At 40.1% G+C, this 23,783-nt stretch overlaps 1 protein-coding gene across 1 annotated transcript in view; it reads left to right on the top strand.

The window, feature by feature from the left end:
- The first annotated feature begins 353 nt into the window (after positions 1–353).
- LOC122401304 (sonic hedgehog protein A) overlaps positions 354–23,783 on the top strand; it is a 75,306-nt gene continuing 51,876 nt past the window's right edge. Inside the window, exon 1 of the mRNA XM_043403369.1 lies at positions 354–737. Within this exon, the coding sequence (XP_043259304.1) occupies positions 354–737 (384 nt within the window). The remainder of the gene's footprint in view (positions 738–23,783) is intronic.

Below are 23,783 nucleotides of genomic sequence, written 5' to 3'. Positions count from 1 at the left end.
TAAGGATCGTTAGCTTACGCGGGTGGCGATACGACGACGCAGCTACGACGGTCGCGACGGTGATAAGAGTGCGTGCAGGGGGGGTGTGTGATGCCCTGGTTATGGTTAAGCGTGAGTGAGGTCAGTGGCAAGAGGAGGAGAAGAAGGACTGGCAGAGGCAGCTCGTCGTCCAAGTCCGCGTCGTCTGGGTCATCGTCGTTGTGTCAAACGTGGAGGAGGAGGATCGGCGGTGGTGGTGGCGAAAACTCGCTGGTACCGTCGACGCGTTCGACGACGACGGTTGCAGCAACGTACACGAGGATCGCGGACCAGTGACCAGAGCAGGGTCGTCTTCGAGCCAGAGCCGCGTGATTATGGTGCACCATCATCATCGTCGTCGCGGCCTTCAGGCGAGCCATCACTGCGTCCTCAGGAGACGAGGCGCGACGCCCTCGCTTCTCCAGGTGCTACTGCTGATACTAGGTCTCTGGCTGCCGGTGCTGGACAACGGCGGTCTCGTCCTCGCCTGCGGACCTGGCAGGGGCGGCGGACGCCTCCCGACCCTCAGGAAGATCACGCCGCTGGTGTTCAAGCAGCATGTGCCTAACGTCAGCGAGAACACGCTGCCGGCCAGCGGGCTCAGCGAGGGACGCGTGTCCAGGCACGACTCCAGGTTTCGGGACCTCGTGCCCAACTACAACGCCGACATCATCTTCAAGGACGAGGAGGGTACCGGCGCTGATCGTCTTATGACACAGGTGAACCAATCTCCGCAACTTATTGCTTCTTTCAGAGTATCTTCGCTATCGCGTCATCGCCCGAACGTGTAGCGAAGAGCAAACCCAACCGTGTATTGTACTTGGCGAAAGAAAGGCGCGATATGTTTTTGGTAATTAGAGCAGCAGGGGCAAGATAGCTTTTTTTAATTGCAGCGAATACCCGTTGAAGATGCGCATAGGTAACACGTGCTGATTTCTCGATCATGTTGCACGAATTTTTGAGTTGGCGAACCTTCAGTGCATTCGTGAAGTGATCAAATTCAGGTGTACGTATAACGTTGGTTGATGAGCGTGACTTGAAAATTGGTTATTTTTTATTAGAAATGGGTGCAAATGTTGAGTCACGACCACCATTGTATGTACACATGCCAAGATCGCATCTCTTTGGGAATGTATTCGACCGATAGCTTTCCAATTATGGCTTTAAATTCGGATTACGTGGCCGAGATACCAGAACGTTTTTATCTAAATTCAACGTTACCTAGAATCGGGCCACGTGACGGCGATCGAAACGTTAAGATACTCGTTATAATATACGTTTTATTGTTTATGTTGCTTCGATTAGCAAAGAAGTACCTCCTTTTATCACTATCTTTTTCATTGTTAATTTTCCCAAGACGGTAATATATTTTACAAATAGTTCGATTGTATATGAATAGAAATTTCATCTGTTGTCCGAGGCCACTTAATGTTTGATGAATTTGACTGTGAAAATCAAATGTTTCCATTGATCGTCTAAAGCGGGTTTTATGTTTGGTATTCTGTAACACGAGTAAGGTAAGACAAACGACCCAATTATCGACACATTTTGCGCCAATCGAAACTTCAGTTGCGCCGTAGTCTAGGATTACATAGCTCTTTACGTTCACGGTTGAGTTGACGCAATATTTAATGAATTTCGACGAAGTTTAATCTTTACCAGACTAGATATTAGCATAATATTAAGTGTAATATTAAGATAAATTCAGTAAAATGTGGGAAAACAGAGATATTTCTGTATTCAACACTAGAAGTACAATAGAAATCCAAAAATTCGGATACCAGAAATTCTTAACAAACTTATTAAAAGATATATCATGAAACGAAACATTATTTTTCTACATATTCTCGTCTATAATGAATTCAAAAGCGACAGAAGTCGCGAAGATTAACGAATAGATATTTGCTTCTCGTTATTCGTATTTTGCAACGTATCATACTATTTTATAAATAATTAACTTCGTTCGTGTATACGTCAGTTAGAATATTCTCGTTGACATATAGTCGTAATGGGGTATAAATACTTGTGCAAATACTTGACAGATACGTTAATTTCGTACGAAATTTCAATTTTAAAACAAGATATGCGTACATAACGATAATTGAGCAATTTGTACTTCGCATTTCTCATTTCCAAGAATCAAAATAAAATTTTGTTTGCCTTCTGATTTTTTTGTAGGCAACAGAAATATGTTAGGTATGCGGTTTTACCCTACTTTTCCCTATATACAAGGTGATTCGTGAATCCTCCACGGTATTTAAGCGATATAAACAATTTGTGAATCGTACTTTGGACAAAAATTAAATTATTTATTGTGAAATGGGAGTGCAAACTAGACTTGAGCATCTTCAGGTCCAAGTAGCTGAATTTTGTTTCTAGGTATAGTTCCTACAGCAACACCTCTAAACTTAGAACCATTAATCAGATCTAACAGTATCGTTCTTGAAGATGAATCATCTTCTTAAAAGTATGAGCTGGATGTTAACATTCGAAGTCTATAGAAAAAAATGAAGTAATGGTCGTAATATAGCATAAACTAGAATAGAATGCTCCAGTATTGTAGTAACACCCCCAAATATCGCATCATTAATCAGATTTATTAGCTTCGTATCTGTGGATGAGCCATCTTCTTGAAAGTATCGTTCACAGCAGATGGACGTATGTTCGATACCAAAGTCTATCAAAAGAAATTAAATAATAATACTAATAGTACAACGCACAGCATTTCTAGGGTAAAATGTTGTTTTCAAGTATAATTTCTTCAGCAACGTCTCTTAATATAAGATCACTTGTCAGATCTCTCAATTTTGAATTCAAAGACGATTATTAAAAATTAAATAATAGCAGATTGGATATCTTCAGAGCCAAGAATCTAAATATTTTCAGATCTATCAACTCCACGTTCGAATCATCTTCTTGAAAATTCGCTGGAACTATTTCGATATCCAAGCCCATGAAAAAACCCGCAATAAATCGGAGGATATCAAAATCATTGCTACGGGCAACGTTACGTGTCCCGAGCGCAAATCGCGATCCTCGTAAAACGATTTACACGCGACCAAGGGTAAAAGTATGGTTGACAGCGTCAACGTCCACCGCCTTCACGGTTTCCTCGAGGCTTCGTTCCTGGAGGATTCGTCATTTCTCGCGAGGGTGTTTTCGTGGAGTGTCAGCGTAGCGGAAGATAGAAGAGCCCAGACCCGCGATAAAAACGGTCGTCCTTGGAGTCGTCGGTGATTCATCGCGATATTTCGCCAACGGTAGCCCCGGGGTATCGTCGAGTCCGATCGATTCGTCGATCCTGATGTCGAGGTCGTCGCTGTTAGCGGACCCTTTAGGGTGAAACGCATTCGCGAGGATCGCTCGTAGCTTTTAGAACGCGTTTCACGTAGGAGTAAGGAACTACAGGATTCTAGAAAGAGTGCAGTCAGTGACCTTTACATCCGATTCCGATAATAGTACGGTGATTCACGCGCGAACAATATACCCAGAACCCCCTTGGTTTGTGTACATCAGCGTACCGCGGGCGTTTAGGAAATCAAACACGTCACAAAAATTGGTTGCTCGTTCGGAGCAGCGATTCTTAACCGACGAGAGGATAATCGTATCGTGCCACGAATGTTTAACGTTGGGTAACAGATCCTATGAAATTTTTCAATGTGTAAACCTGTTACAATTTTAGCACACCTGTGTCGCTATAAATTTTTAATAATCTCAAATCGAATCACTTTATCATAGATTAACGAAATAATTTAATATCGGGTACTGGTTTTCTTGAAAAACCTTGTATTTGTATCAGTGTTATTTATAATACTCGATATATAGATATGAATGGACTATACTTAGCAAATCACATTTTGAGACCTCGAGAAAATCGTCTATTTATTTTATTGATAACAAGATTGTTACAGTTAGTCATTGGTCGATTCGTACGGATAAGAAGAGGAATTTTAGAATTCGTTTAATACCATTGCGTAATGACCTGATTACTTTGTAATGCTTAGCCACAAACCAATCGTTGGCGCTATGGTCGATACAGATCAGTAGCTGTCAAAAATTTGGACAGATTCATCGATAGCAAAGATGAACGAAATTCTTATCTATAAATAGATAAAATTGTTGAGTAACGTGTCGAACACGGACAAAAATTTGAAATATGAATTTAAAAATAATCGTTTCAAACAACGGTAATTGTAATTTCATAAATATATCTAAATAAATGTAGTAAGTAAATCGTTGTAGGATGTTGTTAATTGTCTTTTATTCTCACTAGTCGAACAACGTTTTATCCATCTCTGATTAATAAAGAACGTCCGCGACTTTAAACAGACCGCCATTGGGTTTATTATTTCAACAACGAAAGAATTTGACGCTCGTCACTGATCTTTCCGAATTTCTGCGAGCTTCTGATAATCAATAGCGTAGCCGGGACGAATCCGTCAGAATACTTCTCACCCTGCTTCTTCCACATACATTTTGCTTTTTTTAAGATTATTGAGGATGAAAAGAAAAAACGGTTACCATCTGTATATTTATATTATCTGACGTGCATCGACAACAATAAGTTTTGTTAACAAATAGAATGACATTTAGATAATAAGAGTCCAGGAGAAGTTCGTTAAATTATTGACAAAAATCCAATAAACGGAGTCTACTGTAATGGAGCAATTACACCGGATGCATCGCAGCGGTTAACGATAATTTACGAGTACGTCTCGTAGAAATTAGAATGTTAGAACGCCGGGGGATCTTTGAGATTCTTGATTCCGAAAAGATTGATTGCGTTTCGCGTTTAAAGTGCAGCCTGACGGGCGCGTTAACTGCTGCGACGCGTGTTATTACTTCAACGCATGTCGCCGTGCTCCGCGGCCGTATGACAAATTAGCTACCGCGTGTCGTTAAACGTCGTCAGGTGATTCGCGCGAAATACTATCCGCCCCGATAAGAGTCCTGATCGCTCCTGAATACGTTTCGCGTGCACAGGACCGACATTCGAAACCCGTACAGGTCAAACGTTTCGCGGGGAAACCGCCATTGCGTGTCTGTCTTATCCGTCCGACGCGGAACCAGATTCAGTCAAATTTTTCATCTCGCTTTTGCCTCCGATCCTCACGTGTCACTTATATTTACCATTTCTCAGGCCTAATTTTGTATTTGTCGTACGACTATTTATTTATTCCGAACATATTTTAGCGGCAATTATACTGTTAATAGCCGTGCAAGGTGTTCAACAAGTAAAGAAATATGAGTTAAATATCCTTACAATTGCCATTTCTTTTAGTTTCTTTTCTAGAAAAAAAATGTTAATATTAAATTAGAATTTGATTTCTGTAGAATTCTGATCAAGTTATGAAAATAGAATGAGCAGACCCAGTTAGTCCACAGCCACCATTTTGAAGCGCGGAGAGGGGTCCCAGGAATGAGATCGAATGGGAAATCGAGAAATTAGGAGACACGTTTGAATAAAAGAAATGGAAAACAGTGATCTTCTGTTGTCGCCACCTGTACCAGTCTATAGTCGTTCAGAGTACTCCTCGATATTTATTCCCTGTCCATAGAGCGTCCATTAGTGCTTTATTCATGCAGTTTTTATCGATGTTTGCCTTCCACTTGGCGCCTCCACGATGCGTGAAACGATTCTCCTAACTCCGGGCCCGTTGTATTCCAATTTGTAAGTCCCACGTTCGCGGCGAACAAAAGGGCTGCGCGCGGCGCCGGTTTCCGCTCGTAAACCATCCCCGCTGAAGGATCGCCAGCCAGGCGGTTTCCCTCGGTTGGGCCCGCGTGTTTACCCGCGTTTCGCAAAAAACCGGTGGTAGGGGCAGGGCCCCGCTTCTATCGATACACGTGGCCGCCACGGATGAACGTTGAACCGGCGCCGAATCTCTATCGCCCGCGACGATGGGTTTTCACTCGTTCAAATATTATTTCAAGATTTGCCGTTTCCCGCCGCCGAGGTGCGGATAAAGGTCATCGTAGGAAAATAAATCCCGAGTTTCGCGGAAAAGTACTTTTCGCGAACGATTATTCGATATAAGCGATCGACAGCTGCGCGGTCCTCGTCCAAGTGTTCCGGTATTTTTAGTATTCCGTGGAAGAAATTCTTTTGCGCACATTTGCCATCGAAAAATATACAGGCGAAATTAAAAATCGTTGAGTTAACAGTAATATCTATCGAGTATGTACAAAATTTCATGAGAATGGTAAATGTGTATATATGAGAGTGAAAGTATTACTTTTATTAAATTATAGGGTCAGTTGTCCTAATATGGAATACTTTTTTTTTATACACATGTTTCACTTACTTGCAGAACTTTTATAAAAACTTAAATATTATGAATTTATAGGAAAATGCTCTTTTGACTGGTAGCAAATTTAGTCTTTAGCGAGCACTCATAGTGCTTGTAATATGGAATACTATATTTATATATATTTATATTAAACTAACACAAAACTGTTGCACTTACCTTATTATGTATAATATTAGGTCAAAGATCACCTTGCAAAAACTCAGACTGCGATATTTTCTTCAATATTCTTTTACGAACACGTGTTGTTTCCGTGTAATCGATTGCATTCGTCGCCAATGTATTCCACATTAGGGCAACTGACAATCAATTTCTGTTCCAAGTTGAACGAATAAAAACTCATTTGTTTACTATTTGTAATTAATATTAACATCGACAGTCACCGTATTAATTTTTGTATTTCCATTTTTGCACTTGCAACTGTTGAAGTAAAAGCGCACAGATTCTTATGCAATCATGTAATCGGAGTTAAACTGCTCCGAGTGTCATCGGTGCCATGATGGATGACCATCCAAGTCCCAGATTCTCGAAACTCTTGTTTGCTGATGGTGAATCGGTGATTAGAATCTCATTTATCTTTACACTAGTCTGTTTGTATTAGTTTCTTCGAGTAAATTATACTCGACGGGAATATATAACTAATCGTCTTGAAACAGTCATCTTTAGGTTAATGAATCGATGACAGTTAAATTTGTGCCCGTTTTGCCACGAAATATTTCATTCCGTGATCGAAATTTTACTTTTCGTTTAACGAACAACGAGCGAACGGCTGTTTTCATTCGATATTCGATATTTTAGTTGGCTCGCGGGAGCCATCAGATCGAAGCATGCGCGACCAGGCGTCGATGTCTCCCGGGCGAAGGGATTCGTCGCTGACTTGCTGGCGCGCTCGTTAACGCCGTGTTTTGCGAGCATGAATCTCGTGTCAGACGAGAGTACGCTTGATCCGTACGATCGTAAAGCGACGGTACCTCAGCCAATTAGCGGGTAGCTCGCTCACAAATTCAACCGCGACGCGAAACGCAACGTTTTTGCAACTTTCGAGTCGTCGCGTCGCAAAAACGTAAACGACGCTTGGAAATCGGATGCGTTCCAAAAGTATTCGCGTCGCGTTGATTTACGATCGAGAATAACAGTAATAATAATAATAGCAATAATAATAATACGTCTTCATCGCACACAGATACGTATCAGTCGCAAGAAACGCGCAGCGGCGAGGGGAACAAAATGATAGAGAAACGAAGCGATGACAATGTCGTTTCGATATTCTGCCATTATTTAACTGGAAAATAATTCACATTTATACGTAAAGCTTATGATTTTTGTATAAACTTGAGAATAGAATATAATCTGCTCGTATTGCTTACTGCTGTTTAGTGTTAAACAAACGCAACAAGCAAACAATTATAGTTATGGGGTTTGGCTGAGAACAAAATTTAATGTTTAATTGTTTCGTGTGGAGCGCTTATTGAGTATTTATATCTTAGGTTGGCATTAATTCGATGCTAGGTGGAATCCAGAAGCAACCAAGCGATAAGGAAAACTCAGTGTTCGATATTTTCCTTTTCTACTTTGCGCTCCTGTTCCCGTAATCGCTGCACAAGTAGCCCAAGTCGCGCGGAATAAATAGGGGAAAAAGCGCGTACCGCGCGCCAGCTCTAAGTGATTGTGGGTAGGTTTATGACGGCCATAACCGGTGTTTGGTTTGGCGCGTTAAAGCTCCCCCAATTACGGCAAATAAACCTAATGGCCGTGCTTCTAGTTCTTTTCTTACCTTCCTCTCTCTCTCTCTTTCTCTTTCGTCGACCGACGGTGATGAACACCGTCCCGAAGATCCTCCGATTTCTCGATATCGATCGTGGCTGTCGTCGAAATCGATCGCGCGTTCCGTACCGAGTGTGCCGTTGCTCGTTTTTTATCGTGAGAAAGTTCACCCGGGAATCCCCGGAGTGATAAATGAAACGATAGCGTCCGACGATCGATCGGAATTCGATACACAACGCGTCCATCTATCAATTATATCGATCCGTCGTACTGTAACGAGTTAATTGTCTGTAATTAAGATTTACTTACGAACGCCCGACCAAGGCGTTGAGCGATCGCAAACTAAATACGTTGCTATAGTCGCCACGGTAGGTACTGTTGATAGATTTTTAAATTGGTATATTTTTAATAAAAGAGTTACGATGTTTAAACGTAATCCTGTACTCGTGATTAGGTCCGTATATTTCGATTGTTGATTTTATAGGATACTTTCTAAATACTCGTATTTCATTTTTAGAGTATCTTGAGAAATTTAGCTAAGTGGTACTTATCTGGGACATGGGTCGAATAATGAGTAAGAAGAAACTCTGGGTGGCTAATAATCTTCGTAGATATTTTCGTATCTATCTTCTGCGCTGTATACGTTTATTTAGGACCTAGATATTTACCGAGAATATCAAAACATCTGCTTGTTAGAAACAACAAAATATCGAGGCAATAAAATGTTCCATGTATCCGTGGTCACGGGACAATTTGCCCAAAAATATTATAATCCTTAAGTGGATTATTGGGGCCGCTGCGGCCCTCCGCAAGTTTACATTAATAATTATTTAATACAAGTTAATGTAATTATTTGATAATTTTTGTAATCTTTAAAGGAAAGTTGATTTCTATTTATCAATTTGGTAAAAGTCACCATTAAGTAAAATAATTCAGTTGACATTGAGAGTTAAACCTCGTACTTATGTAACTTACAATATGACGAAATTGTTGACGTACTATAATTTCGACGAGCGTTGATCTTTTAAAAATTATTTTATACAAAAAGTTAACCTCCATATTTCAGACAGCCATAAAAAAATTAATGAAAAAATGGCACTATGTTCGGTCCGACAATGAGTTTCGTCGTTCTTACGCCGCACGAATGGCGCATTTAGGATCGCGAAGAGTCGAGCGTATCGTCGTCGCTGCATATCGCCGTACTTCGTCTTTATTTACGCTGATCGACACCATTGCTCGACAGCGCCATTTCGTCGAACTTTCGCGCCTTTGGACGCCACTGATCGGTTCGATCCCGTATAAATTACGTAATTTCTATAGGAAGTATTGCGACACGGACTTTTTCACGGCACTCGAGGCGTGCTCCCGGATGACTACCCCCTTCAGAGCACCGAAAGAAAAGATCAGTTCCTTCATTTCCATTGAATGGTCGTCAGGCCGCGACGCGACGCGCTTTAAAGTTGCAAACGAGTAGCTCGATGACTGAGCCGATTGCAACGAGATAAGGAATAGCAGACTGAGGCAAATCCAGGTTGCAGCCGGTCGCAGTTACTTACAACGGGTGTCCGATGACGGGCAATGACCAACCGGGTAACCCGATAAGCGCACGTGGCGCCACGTGATACGTTTCTGACCACGCGGGACTAACAAGGGTACCTTACCGTCGTGGAAATTGCTTTTGAAAAGATAGCAGGTGCAAGGTATATTATACAGGGTATTCGGTCTGGGAAAAATTTTAATGGAAGATTCTGGAGGCCAAAATAAGACGAAAATCAAGAATAACAATTTCTTGATTGAGGCTCCGTTGAAAAGTTATTAAAAAATTAAATTTAAAAGTTTCAAATCATTCTAAAAAAATTATTTTTGCTTGCCGGGGTCGATTACAATCATTTTTGGTGAATAGACATACCCCCGAAATCCTACGTACTTTCGAGAAAAAAATTCAGTAGGTGGACAAATTTTTCGGTGAAAAAAAAAATTTCATATCGTTCTAGAAAAATTATTTTCGGTTGCAGGGGTCAATTATTACATAGGTACCAAACTTTAAATGAAAGTATCTCGAAAACGAAGGCCCATAGTGAAGAACTCTATTGGGGTGTTTTGATACTAGGTATACTACATACTATAACTCGCACCTACTATCGTTCCAAAATCAATTTCTACGATTCTAAGGTCTCCTTGTAAGTAGCCAGCAATCATGCCTCACCGTCGATTACGACGTTATCGTTCTCGTCGACGGATCGAAAAACGATAGAAGCAAAGTCAAGGTGAACTTCGCGAGGAATTTGAAACCGTGAAGTCTCGATCTACGTAGGAAAGTGGGGGAGTAAAACGGGAATGCCAAACTGCTTTCGCTTAAATTGTGACTTCGCGAGATTTGCGGTTGACTCGGCTCTGAAAATAACTGTTTCATAACCGACACACGGCGAAGTCGCTCGGTTATCGGTACAGGTATACACAGTAAGGAGCATAACCGAATCGATACATTAATCGTTAGTAGTTTGTTTACTTTAACCGTCGAAAATGACAGTTTATTTGATAACGCTTTATCTTGCAAGGTGGATATTTTTTACTTTAGAATAGAACCTCGATATATGCATGCAAACCTCGTTCGTTGTATTGTGGTGACAAGCGGAAGGGACAGTCGCACGACAGGCGTCTTCCATTTGAGACAAAAGCGAAAGACCGAGGATTAAAAAATTTCACGCTTCCGTGTACATTTTAATATGCCTCGTACGCCGTAAGCACGTTGCAAAGAAGTTCGATTATCGTCTCGTTAGATCGTTATCGATTACTCCAATTCGTAGACCAAATATTTTCTGCGACATCGCTCTCGTGGCTGTCGGTCTTAAAAGACAAACTTTTTTTTTTAATATCTTGTCATGATTAATATAAAGTAGCCTGTTCGGTCAATTAGATAAATTTTCACGCGTATACAAAATTTTTTCGAAGTATGTTCAGCCGTTCTCAAATTATAATAAAACTGATAAATTCATAAAGTTTGTTAACTTTTTGGTGTCACTTTTTTTGGTATTTGAAGAATCTTAAAATTAAAATTGGAATTGTTAATGATTAAAAGCTATAACTAGGTGACAAAATGGAGGATTAATTTAGTTTCTGTCGTTGCAATTTTTGATCAATTTTAAGAAAGTTATGGAAGCTTGTAGTTCGACATTTGAATAGTAATCCAGTATTTGTTTTGTGGGTGGTGTATATGATAAAAATCCAACTTAATTCTTCCCTGTAATATTGGATTACAGTAATGCACGACTATATGCAAAAGTTTTGCCCGGATATATGCAACAGTATTATCCCCACCACAAATTTTTTTCTCCGGCCGCGGAGACCCTTCGACTTGAACAGTCGGCAGCTGTGTAAACAAAACCAGGCTGGTCGGAGCTTCAAAGCGGTCGCCGCGGGCGTATCCGGTGACAACCACTAATGCAAACTAAAAACTATTTTATTTTTCATTGTATCTCCGTGAGAGTATTATTAATGGATCGGTGAAACTTTCTCGATTATAACGAGACTACGCGCGACCGTATTGGGACTATTTTTAACGCGTTTAACGCCATGTTGGTCCCCGGGGACCAACATTATACTCTCCGTTTTGGCGGCGATGGTCTTCGTGGACCAACAGTATCGAATCTAAAAAATATCACCTCACAATTCGTATACATTTTTTGAATGAATTTCATCAAAACATTCTAAACAAAATGCTCGTTTTAAACAATCCATAATTTTTGAAAATTGTATAACAATTATCAATTAATTTTTGAAAGAAGTATTCAACCGACTTTTTTCGACGGATTAAAATTTTTGTTTATATTTCACACGTGCAAATAGTATATAAGAACGCGCGTGCAGTACTACAAGTGTTGAGTTTCGCTGGATAGTAAATATCGAGGACTTCGACTCGAACGCCATTCGTCGTCCAGGACCGCAACACCGTTTTGTCGCAATTTAATTCGACAACGGCTTATTAATCGCGATCTGTGTCCTCGATCCGCGCAACCGCGACAGGCGATGAATCACTCTTGCGAGAGGAAAAACGAACGTCAGGAAAACTAAACGTGCATCGCGTCGTCCGGGACACGGACGTCTTGCGGCTCGTGCGATAATTTATGACGTGCATTTAATACAACCGATTGCACGTTCGGACTATTTATTTTCCAAGCGGAGACCGGGCGAATAGGTGTACCAACGTTGTCCGCCGGACAATCGCCTAACGATTTATCAGCGTGGCGTAACGCATTGGCAAACGCGACCGCGAGATTTCTCGCGCCCGCGATTGGTCGACAACGGACCCTCTGTCCCGCGATCGACATAATCTTGATCGATGGGAATCCAGAACGTAACGATATATTTTGCGCAGTTAGATGTGTCAACCGATCAGCTAACCGCGATTGGGAAAGATTATTACCCTTATTTTGCGGATTGGTTTCTACTTTGCCTCGCATCGGTCGTTGTCAGCGTTGAGTTATGGCTGAAATATCGCAACCCAGGCGCCGTCCGGTGATGGTTGATATCCGACAAGGGTACGACACCAACCGTACGACTTCGATTTTAACGTGCTTTCGCAGAATGATAGTTGGGCGATCCCCTTTGGCGATTCCCGATATATTAGGTGTAGATACTCGACACTTTTTAAGATATGATTAATCAAAGGACAATTATAAGTTAGCTCTGTTCGACTTCGATTTTAACCCTTAAATGGATTATTGGAGTCACTGCGGTCCTCTACAAGTTTAAACTAATAATTGTTTAATATATGGACCGTTCATTTTGAAAGTGGTGTAAGTCCATTTTTGAAAAGAATGAGATATCACGTAATTCATGCTTAATTTAATGTAAATTTTTTATGTATAACTAGTCCGTGTTTAATTTCTTAAAAAATTCCCATGTTTTGTACAATTTAAAAATGATTGGTAAATGAAATTGCATAATCATCGATTATGAAAGTGGTGTAAGTCCAATTGACAGAGGTAGGTGGCTTAGCAGATGGTTGCCGATGGTTATTATGATTATTTTATATATTTTACATGAAATGAAACGAGAAAATTTCGTTTCAATAAAAAATCTTCAAAATGCGATTAAAAAACAGATAAGAAAAAACACTAATGAAGAACAGGTAAATTGGTTGCAAATATGTTGGATGAGATTTCTTAAAAGTGCACCATACACTATTTTATATAAAACATCGATGAAGGACAAAGAATTTAAAACTATAAATTTATTACCTACACGTCATGGAAGACCGCTAAAATTTGAAAAAATCGCCCTGTCGCCTTTGTACCATGATGCCAGGCCTATAACTTATGAAAAATATAAAGACATCAAACAGTTATTACCTTATATACCTCCGGTGCATCATGCATATTTCGAAACACCGCCACATGCAGAGCATAAGTAAATACTATCAATATCTTGTAATTTTAACAATGTAATTAGCGTCTAAAATTAAAAATACTACTTCTATTTTATGTCGTGTCATTATTTGAAAACAAAATTGGATTAATATGAAGTATATTTTAAGTGATATTTGATTTTTCAAAATTGAAATTAAACGACTTTTACAATTGTCTAATTTTGAAAGTGGTGTAAGTCCATTTGCAGCCCGTAAGTATACATAATTTTAGTAAAATACGCCTAAAACAAATTTATATAACCAAATTACATATTGATAAAACAGTAGAAACATTGCCAGACTTCATATAATTTGCCTAAATTTTTTAATTAACAGATATGTTAACCTTTAATTTTCTCGAAACAAGAGAAAATGGACTTACACCACTTTCAAAATAAACGGTCCATATGTCAATTTAGCTATTTGAAAATGTATGTAATTCTCCATTAGTTCATTATTTTTTAAATGCTTTAAAGGAAAGTTGATTTTCATTTATCAATTTGATAAAAGTCAACATTAAGTAAAATAATTCAGTTGAGATTGAGAGTCCACTTAAGGATTAACGTGCTTTTGCAGAATGATAGTTGAACGATCCCTTTTGGTGTTTGAAAAATATTAGGTGCAGATATTCGACACTTTTTAAGATATAAATCATTAAAGTGGAACAATTATAACCCCATCTATTCACAGCATATCTCTTAAAATTCAATATCAATTCAGTTTATAGATTTTGGTGTATATTGTGCAATGGGTCAAATTATTTGAAGAGTCCCAATTGTTACAGTATTGCAACACCAATGAACTCCTACTTGGTACATATTTTCCCCCAATACAAAAATACAGAAAAACATGCAAACTGAATTAATGTTAAATTTCGCGAGACATAGTCGGTTGTACAGAGCCAACTTATAATTGTTTTCAGTTCTGGCACAAATAAATGGCGTCGTATATAGGATGTCGTTTCAGCACAACTGGTTGAACGATCATCTCTCAGGGACCGAGGCTCGAAATGCTCTCACTTCGTGATTTCTCTTTATTCGGTGATCGATCAGGCGAACCGGTCCGCGGGTGAAAAGTCAATACTTGATAAATATCAAAGAGGATCCTGAAAACGCAGTGGCTCGTCGATCTTCGACGATTAATAGTACTCACAATATTGGTCCAACAGTGGAGCCAATTACGATGCTAACACGAGTTTCAAGCTATCACTCTTCGCTTTTAACAAAACCTTAAACTGCGTGTTTATTTTAGAATATTCTTCGTTCGTTTTTCTACCCATTCGTGGCTGGTATTTTTCGCCCATTTTGTAAATAAGACGTTTATTCCTAGCAAAATTTAGAAACATTCGCTCTTTTACTTTGACGTAGAAATTATATTCGAAGTTGCGATGTCAATAAGTCCGACCTTTTAGACGCTCTGAAAAGATTAAATTTTTTAGCTGAAAAACTGGTAAGACTGCTTAGTTTCTTCAACGATTGAATAATTCTTGGGCTACGAATCGGTAATCGATAGCTGGTCGTGATAAATATTAGCTTCCTATTTTTTCCCAGGTCTAGTATGAAATTTATTGACTCTCCGACTACTTTTAAGCAATAATTGCATAAGTTTTGCAATCGAGAGCGTACATAGGTAATAAAAGAGGATTCTGAGAGTGCAGTGGCCGATGTTCCGACAGTTAACTTATTGCCCGCCATTCCTGTCGCGTTTTTAACGCGCACGCGCAGAATTAGCGTCGTTATCCTCGAAGATGTCGCATCAATAATCTTTAACTTTTTAAAAACTCTATAAAGTTTAACGAAAGTACCTTTCCTGACAATTAATGATCGATACGGAAAATAAAAAACAAATTTACTTTTATCTAATTTATTCGTTTCTCTACCCGAGAAACGGGAAAGTCTCTCTAAATTCTTCAAAGGATAAATAATCAATTTTTAAGTTAGAAAATAGCTGATCATAATAAATATCGACTACGCAAGTTTTGTCGGAGTTAGCATGGAATTTATTAACTATTCAACTACTTTCGAATAGTACTGTGCACAAATTTTGCAATCGAGAGCGTGCATACGCGATAAAAGGGGATTATAAACGCAAAGTGACAGATATTTCGATGGTTAACTTATTGCCCGCCATTCATGCCACGTTTTTACCGCGCATGCGCGGGATTAGCGTTGGTTTCAAATCCCCTTTCGCAGCTGTGTTCACTTCGCTGCTCTGACGCAGCATTATCTTCGAAGCTGTAATGTCAATAAGCTTCGACCTTTCACACTCTCTAAAAAGATTACATTTTTCAGCTACAGAACGGGAAAGACTACTCAATTTCCTCGACTGAACGTACAGGCTAAAAATTCGCTGATCGTAATAAACATCGACCACGTAATTTTTGTCAAGATTAGCACGAAGTTTATTAGCTCTCCAACCACTTTCGAGCGGGCAGCGCTCATAAGTGTTGCAATTGGGAGCGTGCATACGCGATAAAAGGGGGATTCTGAAAGTCCTGGGACCGATGTTTCGACGGTTTACTCATTGTACGTCATTCAGGTCGCGAAAAATTCCTTAGAAACTACGTTACGTTCGTTCTAACACTGTATTCGAAAATATTGGGTAACAATAATCTTCAACTTTTAATACATTCCAAGAAATACTGGTACATCATCGTATGTCGTCTTCTTGCCAATTAGTGATCGATACATAAAGCAAAAAATGAATTTACTTTCATGCAATATTTAGGAGAGAAACTTCGATAGTAATAAATATCGATTGTGTAATTTTTATCAGGATTAACACTAGAACTACCGACAATTATAATGTATTTATTTGTACTAAAGAATTTAAAACAAATAAGTGTTTATTCATTCTCTCATAGAAAATTACATTACATTTTGACTGCTTTGGTAGTTTTACTGTTAATACGAAGTTTGTTAGTCCTTCGACTACTTTCGAGCAGTAGTACGCGCAAGTTCTGCAATCGAGAGCGTGCATACGCGATAAAAGGGGGATTCTGAAAGTACAGTGGCCGATGTTTCGACGGTTAACTTATTGCCCCGGCGTTCATACCGCGTTTTTAACGCGCACGCGCGGGATTAGCGTTCGCCTTAAAACCCCCTTCGTTTCATACTCGCCATGGCGCGCCGTTATCTTCGGAGCCCGTAACCTCGTAAATCCAGGGGCATTTGTTTCCCGAGCTCGGACGTCGGGGTTACCTCCGTTAACCTCGATGCGATCGTTCATGCGTTTACAGCAACAAATCGCTGCCTCTTTCTCGTTTCCTCTCCCGGGCAACCCTCTCGGATCCTCTCGCTTCCGTCCTCTTTGTCTTTCGTTCCACCGCGGCACCGCCCGGGTAAGTCGTTTCGTTGTCTCTCGAAACGATCTCGGACTTCATCGACGCGACACGAGCGATCAGCGAAGCCGAGAGTCTCCGGAGGATTCGTGGAATATCGAGTATGCTCGATAATCTCGTTTGATACAGAGCCTCCGTACCTCGACGATCTTTGCACGGTTTAACCCACTTCGCGTACCCTCGTCGAAACTTTGATTCCTTCGGTGTGTGTTAGGCTTTTTGCAACTTCTTATCTTTCACATTCATTGTTCTTTCGAGCACTCAGATACGATCTTGTGTTGGTCCATCTTTTCACAGGTTTGATAAGTCTCTTCTTTAAATGGTATCGATAATCATGGGTACTAATAAATAAGAATTCTTTTGTAATTATGAAACGAATCGTAATCGTAAAGGGCGTGGAATTAAAGGGAACCCCAGGTGATTCGAAAGGAACGTTCATGCTTTTTCGTCCGAGGATCGCACGTCAGATAGGGGTTGGGCCGACAGGCCCAATCATGAGTCATCGTACCTACGAAACAAATTCGTAACTCCCATAGCCTGTGTACTATGGCAATTTCTCGTCGTTAGTCATCGGTCGGATCCAGAGGTGTCTCGGTACGAGGCATGCCTATCTCGATGTGCACGATGCTTAAAGTAGAAACCGCAGACCAGGATGCGTATAGACACCAAAGGAGCACGAAGCGAAAGCCTTCGTATATCCTTGCCTTTCTTTCTCGACGTTTCTCTCTCTTTCTCTCTTCCTTCGCAGCATGTTCGATTATATGTGGGATAATACGGTGAGAACAAGAGAGACAAAGAGACCCACGGGGCGAGGAAGAGCCGATGGAAAAGGGACAGAGCGAGGGCAGAGAACAAGTGAAAAGGGGAGAGAGAAAGAGAGGGACGTAATCTGGTTGGTCCACCGAGTTTCAACGGGGAAAGGATGAAGGAAGGGCCGAGGGCCTCGAGGCGGCCGCCATAATGCATCGTGAGAAGTGTGCATGGGGTCAAACGGGTCAAAAGAACGTCATGGCGCAGCTCGTTTCTATGGCGGACCCGCTTCCAAGCGTTGAAACCCTCGTCGATGTTCGCTTTTAACGTCGAACCCCTCGAGTACGTGACGGCGGGACGACTTCATCGCGATTACGCCGGACCTTGAATCGTAAAAATGGTCGACGCTCGCGGGTACTCTGACCTTGCTTCGCGGTAACACCCTTTGCGTGTACCATGGTAACACCTTCGAATCGTATCACGCTGTACGAACAACGTCTCGAACGCTATTAGCATTGCGAGGCCTGAGAACACGCGTCTGTAGAAGGAACGGTTGCCCTAATTGGACCCTCGCCTACGCCGACCAGCGTCGTAATTCGAGATTTTAGCAGTTTTTGGTTGGTTAGCGATACAAATTGCGTATACTGGACGGAAAATGAATAGTTAAACCTCGATTATTGCTGAAAACAATCCAATGCAATAATAAAGGTTCTGCTGTATTCACTTCGATATGGTAGCCATTATTAGGAGTCTCGATTTGACTGTCACCTACGTTGAACCAATATTGTAATTTGAAATTTTAGGGACAGTTCGTTTCAGGTGATGACACAAAGTACGTAGGGGAGACCAGGGTCAATAGTAACACTTTGACTTTGGAATGCAATAACTCAAAAAGTATTACTACTTACATAATTTCATTCAAAAGGACGAGACTAAAGATCAAGAGAAAAAAGAAGTAGTCACTTGCACGAGGAATATTTATATCATAATTTTAACGCACTAAAGAACTACTATTTTACGACGTCGAAAGGTCATTTCGTTCGATATATTTATTTATTGAGTAACTGTATTGCTAAGGCACGAATACATGTACTTCAATTATAGTATTGTATCATACATATTGATCTTAAATTATTTAACATGTTACAATTGCCCCGTGTTACTATTAACCCCGGTCTCCTCTACGCTAGTAAGAAGACTATGAAACTACTCGTTTCGTTCCGGTAGCCATTATTGGCGAAGAACCACCTCAATCGTTCGTATCAAATAATTAAACGCTAGTTTATTAGGGGATCTAAAATTTGTATTCGTTATTCGAGAATAAAATCTGCCCAATCGCGGTCAAATCGTCGAAGGACGACGTTCCGTACGTTCCTCGGTCATCGAAGCGCGCCGCGAAGAGGACGAGGTTGTTGTCGTGAATGGGGTAGGCAAGCGGGAAGAAGAAAGTTTTGCAAAATATGGGACGGTCTTCGCTGTAAAATGATCTTCCCGACCACTTCCTTCCTCCCGTTGCGACCGGGGATCCGATGACCAGTTTGAGGTCGGCGATGACCGACGTGGGAAAGGATCGTCACTGCCTGGTCTTCCTTTGGCCCTTGTGCTCTTACTACTTCTTTTTTTTCCCCTTTCTTTTTCATCCTTCTTATTGTTTCTCCTCGCTCGCTCATCTCCTTCCACCTTCGTCCTCTTCTCGTACTACTGCTCGGTGATTGTGGTCGTCGTATCTTCTTGGTTACACGTTACCTTCGTATAACTTATTAATTTCTTGCCATTATCGAGTCCCCACCCCCCTTCCCCCTCCTCCCTTACCGTACTTTTGTTAATTTTGCAAATTCGTCGGTCCCCTCGATCATTCTGTAAATCGGTTCCTCGATTGATATTTATATTTATAACGGCCATTACTCGCGTACCCATAAAAATCGTCGTTCTTGTTTGGTTATCGGCCGACGGCGATCTGCTCGCGATACTTAACGCGTGCAAAAGCAAAATGAAAAATCGTCGGCTCGACTCGCGACGAAGGCGGAACGTTAAGTGCAGTGTTTGGAGAGAAGGTAATAGAATGTTTCATGCGGAAGGATCGATCCCCGGACGATCGAAGCTTTTGACGCGTAATAACGGGCTATAAAAGCTCGTTGGAAATTGATCGGGAAGACAAGAGTTTCGCAGAATTTTGTTTGGTCGTTGTCGCGCCTGGAACGCCAACGATTGCCACGGTGAAAAATTATTAACAAGACGCTATCACCGGGCACGGCGAAAATTTCAACGTTGATCGCGATTTTCTTCCTTTTTTTTCGACGCTCGCAAATTACGCCTGCGTCGTCGAATTTGAAATTCATGCGCGCTGGCGGGAAGTGGCGAGGCGACACCTCTTATTTCTTCCGCCCATCGTTCGCCGCGCCGATGACGTTCGTCTGGATCTCGGAAAAAATGCTATAGTAGGTGTAAGGAAGTGGTTAATTTCTACGAAGAGATCGCACGATGCGTTTGTTCGAAAGAAAAATGGTGAAACGTACTGTTCACGCGCAAAATTGAACTTTCGTGTTTTATGCATAGCCTCTTTATCATTAAATCGATTTTTCAAAAACAACACTGTTCAAAAGTTCAAAGTGGAAGAAGTTAAATATTTCTCGAATTTGAAATTCGTGTGTTTCGTGGCAGAAGAATCGAGCAACGCCTCTTATTTCTTCCGGCCATCGCTTGGAGCATCGCTGACGTTCGTTGGGCTGAAAAAATTCGCGTCAATGCGATTTACGCTCGGGGGTTCGACGACATTCTTGCGAAGTATGTAATTTTCTTGATATTAAAATGTATTTCCGACAAATTACTGCGACGGGCCAACGTTGATTTTACCAACGCCGACAAATTGATTCCAGCCAGTTTGTCTCGACGCACGTATTATACGAAACGTGGGGAAAAAAGCATTTTATTTTGGAATAAAAGTTTAGAGGCGTTGCTTGGGTCTTTTCGTAACTTTTTCTATTATCGTTTAACCCATTTGTGCCCAAAGTAAAAATTTGAGATTTAAAATTCAAATTGCTATATTTAAAGAAATTATAACGTAGACGTAAACAATGTTGATCACTGCACAAAGACTCTGTGTATGTATGAATGCAACATAGAGTCGTTCTTTTTGCGAAAGAAAATTTTCTATAAATATTTTTTTTTAGGACTGGTATGTAGAATGCGAATAATAAATTTATAATAGGTTTTACCGTTATATAAATATGTAAATATCGAAGGGAGAATCTTGTTTGTAATATGTAATGTATGTATAATATACAAATCTATTTTCGAAGTAAAATTTACTTCTGAGATTCACAGACTCGTCCAAAAAACAAATACTTAATAATTTAAATTGTACACTATCCTATATTTTTATATTGCAGTTTAAACAATCGAATAATGTTAACTTATGATAAACACGAGATGGTTGAAATGTTTCCCACGCATAAAAGAGTGAAATATTTATTTTTATTTTGAATTTAATTTAAAAACAAACACGCGTTTTGTTGACTGGTGGAATTTCCTTCACCTCTCGGTAGTGAAATGCTGATCTACGTCTATTAAACGTTTTTCGTACATATTTCTGACTACGCGCCTTTTCCACCATTTTCGTAGATCACACGTCGCGGCAATCGCGTTCGAACTAATGGATTCTTTTTAATAGGACAAAGCGCCGGGCCCCGTGGTTAATAAATAAACAAATAACTGTATAATACACGGTACATGCCTATTGTGCATTGTACAGAAGGCAACTCTACTCGGCCGAAGCAAGGGCCCTTACAGTAACACAATGTCCTATCTGTTGCAATGCATTATGGCCTGGGGCCCAGCACGCTGGCCCCGGGTATGCGTATTACACGCAGCGCTACAGGTACGCACAGAATTATTTGCATTATGCGATCGTTATACAACGCGCACGGGAGTAGAATATTCGTTGAACGGGGAACGGATTTCTAAGCGTTTCTCTTCGGCCAACTCCGACAGCAGTATTGCACGAAACATATTATCCTCTTCGGAAACGAAAAATAAATAAAACTCTATCTCCCTGACCGTGACGTTTGCCAATCTCGCGATAATTTTGCCGGGTATATTACACTCGGTGATTTCCACGTTACGATATTTCACCTCCCACTGCACACGAAGTCACTTATGCAATTTGTTTTGTATATTATTAAAAATTGCTTTGTATATTATTGGACAGAAATTGTTAGACCACATCAAATACTATTAAAAAAAAGTAAAACATAGTAGAAACCAATATTTAGCGACACCGAATGTAACTGGAGAATCTGATGATACGATATTACTTGTTTTATTGAAAATATTATGTATTCTTCTAATAACGGTTTCAGGAGGAATAATTTTTAAAATGAAGCGTTAAAAAATAAATTAGAATCATAGGATGAAATCTGATCGTCACAATTTCAAGATTTCCAGTGATATTTACAGATTTGTAATTCTCGTCGACCTGGAATTTTTATAAGCTCGTTTCACTTTTGAAAAGTTTTCGTAAGTTTACGACGTATACAAATTATTAAATATACCAACGCTTTAGCATTTAAACAATTTTCGAAGTTTCTTTGGACTTCTTCGGGAAGAAAATGTATAACTTTTAATTATACAAATGGTTCCACATCGTTGGTTAAAAATTTCGCAAGGAGTTGTACGATGGATAGATCAGCATTCGTTCGTTTTCGATAAGAATTTCGCCAATAATTTCGACGATTCCCGTCTTCCGTGCGCATGAAGCGTCCTGTAGAAGTTCGATCACAGTCTCGGTTTATGGCGCGCGCGTGTTCGGCGTAGGTGGGCAAGTAGGAACAAGCGGCGAACAACGCGCTTATTCAAATACATTCAATTAATTTCCATAGGAAGACAACAATGGCTTCCACGGCGTGTAATCGTCCTCGCCGATATGGCTCGGCTGGTATATGCCTACGTTTCGTGGGACCGTACCTAACGGCATTAAATCTTCACCGTCTTACTTATCTCGAATCTGTTCGCGAAATATTATCCCCCCGCTCGCGTCAATAAACCACCGACCCGCGTCGTTTGTAACTTTGTATGACACGGACGCCGAGGGAACGGATATTTTCAATTTTATCGCCCCTCGCGAATCGCCGCGGAATTTACGTGCACCAGATTGCCTCGCATTATTTTTAATCCCGTCGAAACAAATGCACGAGGACTACGCTGGCCATACTCGATCAAATCGCGATCGAGATCGATTTCATTTACGGCGACTCGGCGATTTGGTCACTTTTCCCAATTTTTACTGTTTGACTTTATTTTATTTTTTATTTTATTAGCGAAACGGAAAAAGAGTTTTTGTTGTTCCATTAGAGGGGAGGTTGGACAAATTATGTTTGCATTGCGATATTTTATGTGGAGCTCGACGTATGATAAACGATTCTACTGTAAAACGCGTTTTTTAATGTTATTTTTGGTATTTTTTTATAAAGAAACTACGGAACTTTTTGAGTCAGCGTTTTGTATATATATTTATTGCTCTTTTAGAGATATTCATACATTTCTACAGCGAGAAATAATCAAAATTAGTGGCAGCACAGAGCCTCGTATGCAATCGCGTACCGAAAAAGTGTTTTGATGGCTTCCGCGATTCCAGCCGTTCTGTTTGTCTAAATCAAACAAATGAAAAAGTTTCTTAACCAGGATATTATATTGTTCTACAGCAGGTAGCAAAAGGACAGAAAAAGATGGGTAATTAAAAATTGACAGTATTTTGAAGTTGAAATATCGATTTTTTTGGTTGTTTTTAGCTTCAGCAGGCTAATAAAAGATAGAAAAATAATGATTTTGACTTCATTGTGCCGCGAGTTATAGCGACACGTGTTCTGAAGATACATGTGTGTTAAAAGAAATATTGATTTTCTCACAATTTTTTGAGATTTTTCCTTCAATTTTCAAACCATTTTATAACAAATAATTATTTTTTAAAATCCGTACATGCAACCAAAGCTACTGTCTTATAGTTTTCAAAAATTGCATGATTTCTTGTTTCAAGCCACACGTTTCTAACAAATTTTAGGAGGTCTCACACTGGTTCCTATTATGATTATAATAATTAATATCTTTGTACAAGATTTTTACAAGAAGTAGTTCAAAAAATGTACTTTCGAAAACATTAAACATTTATCAGAAAAAGTTTCGATAGTTACGTCCAAAAAAT

Source organism: Colletes gigas, unplaced genomic scaffold (genome assembly GCF_013123115.1).
Source record: "Colletes gigas isolate AHSC1104 unplaced genomic scaffold, ASM1312311v1 Colletes_gigas_Sc00023, whole genome shotgun sequence".
Taxonomy (NCBI): Eukaryota; Metazoa; Arthropoda; class Insecta; order Hymenoptera; family Colletidae; genus Colletes; species Colletes gigas.
This window is presented reverse-complemented; position numbering and strand designations above follow the sequence as displayed.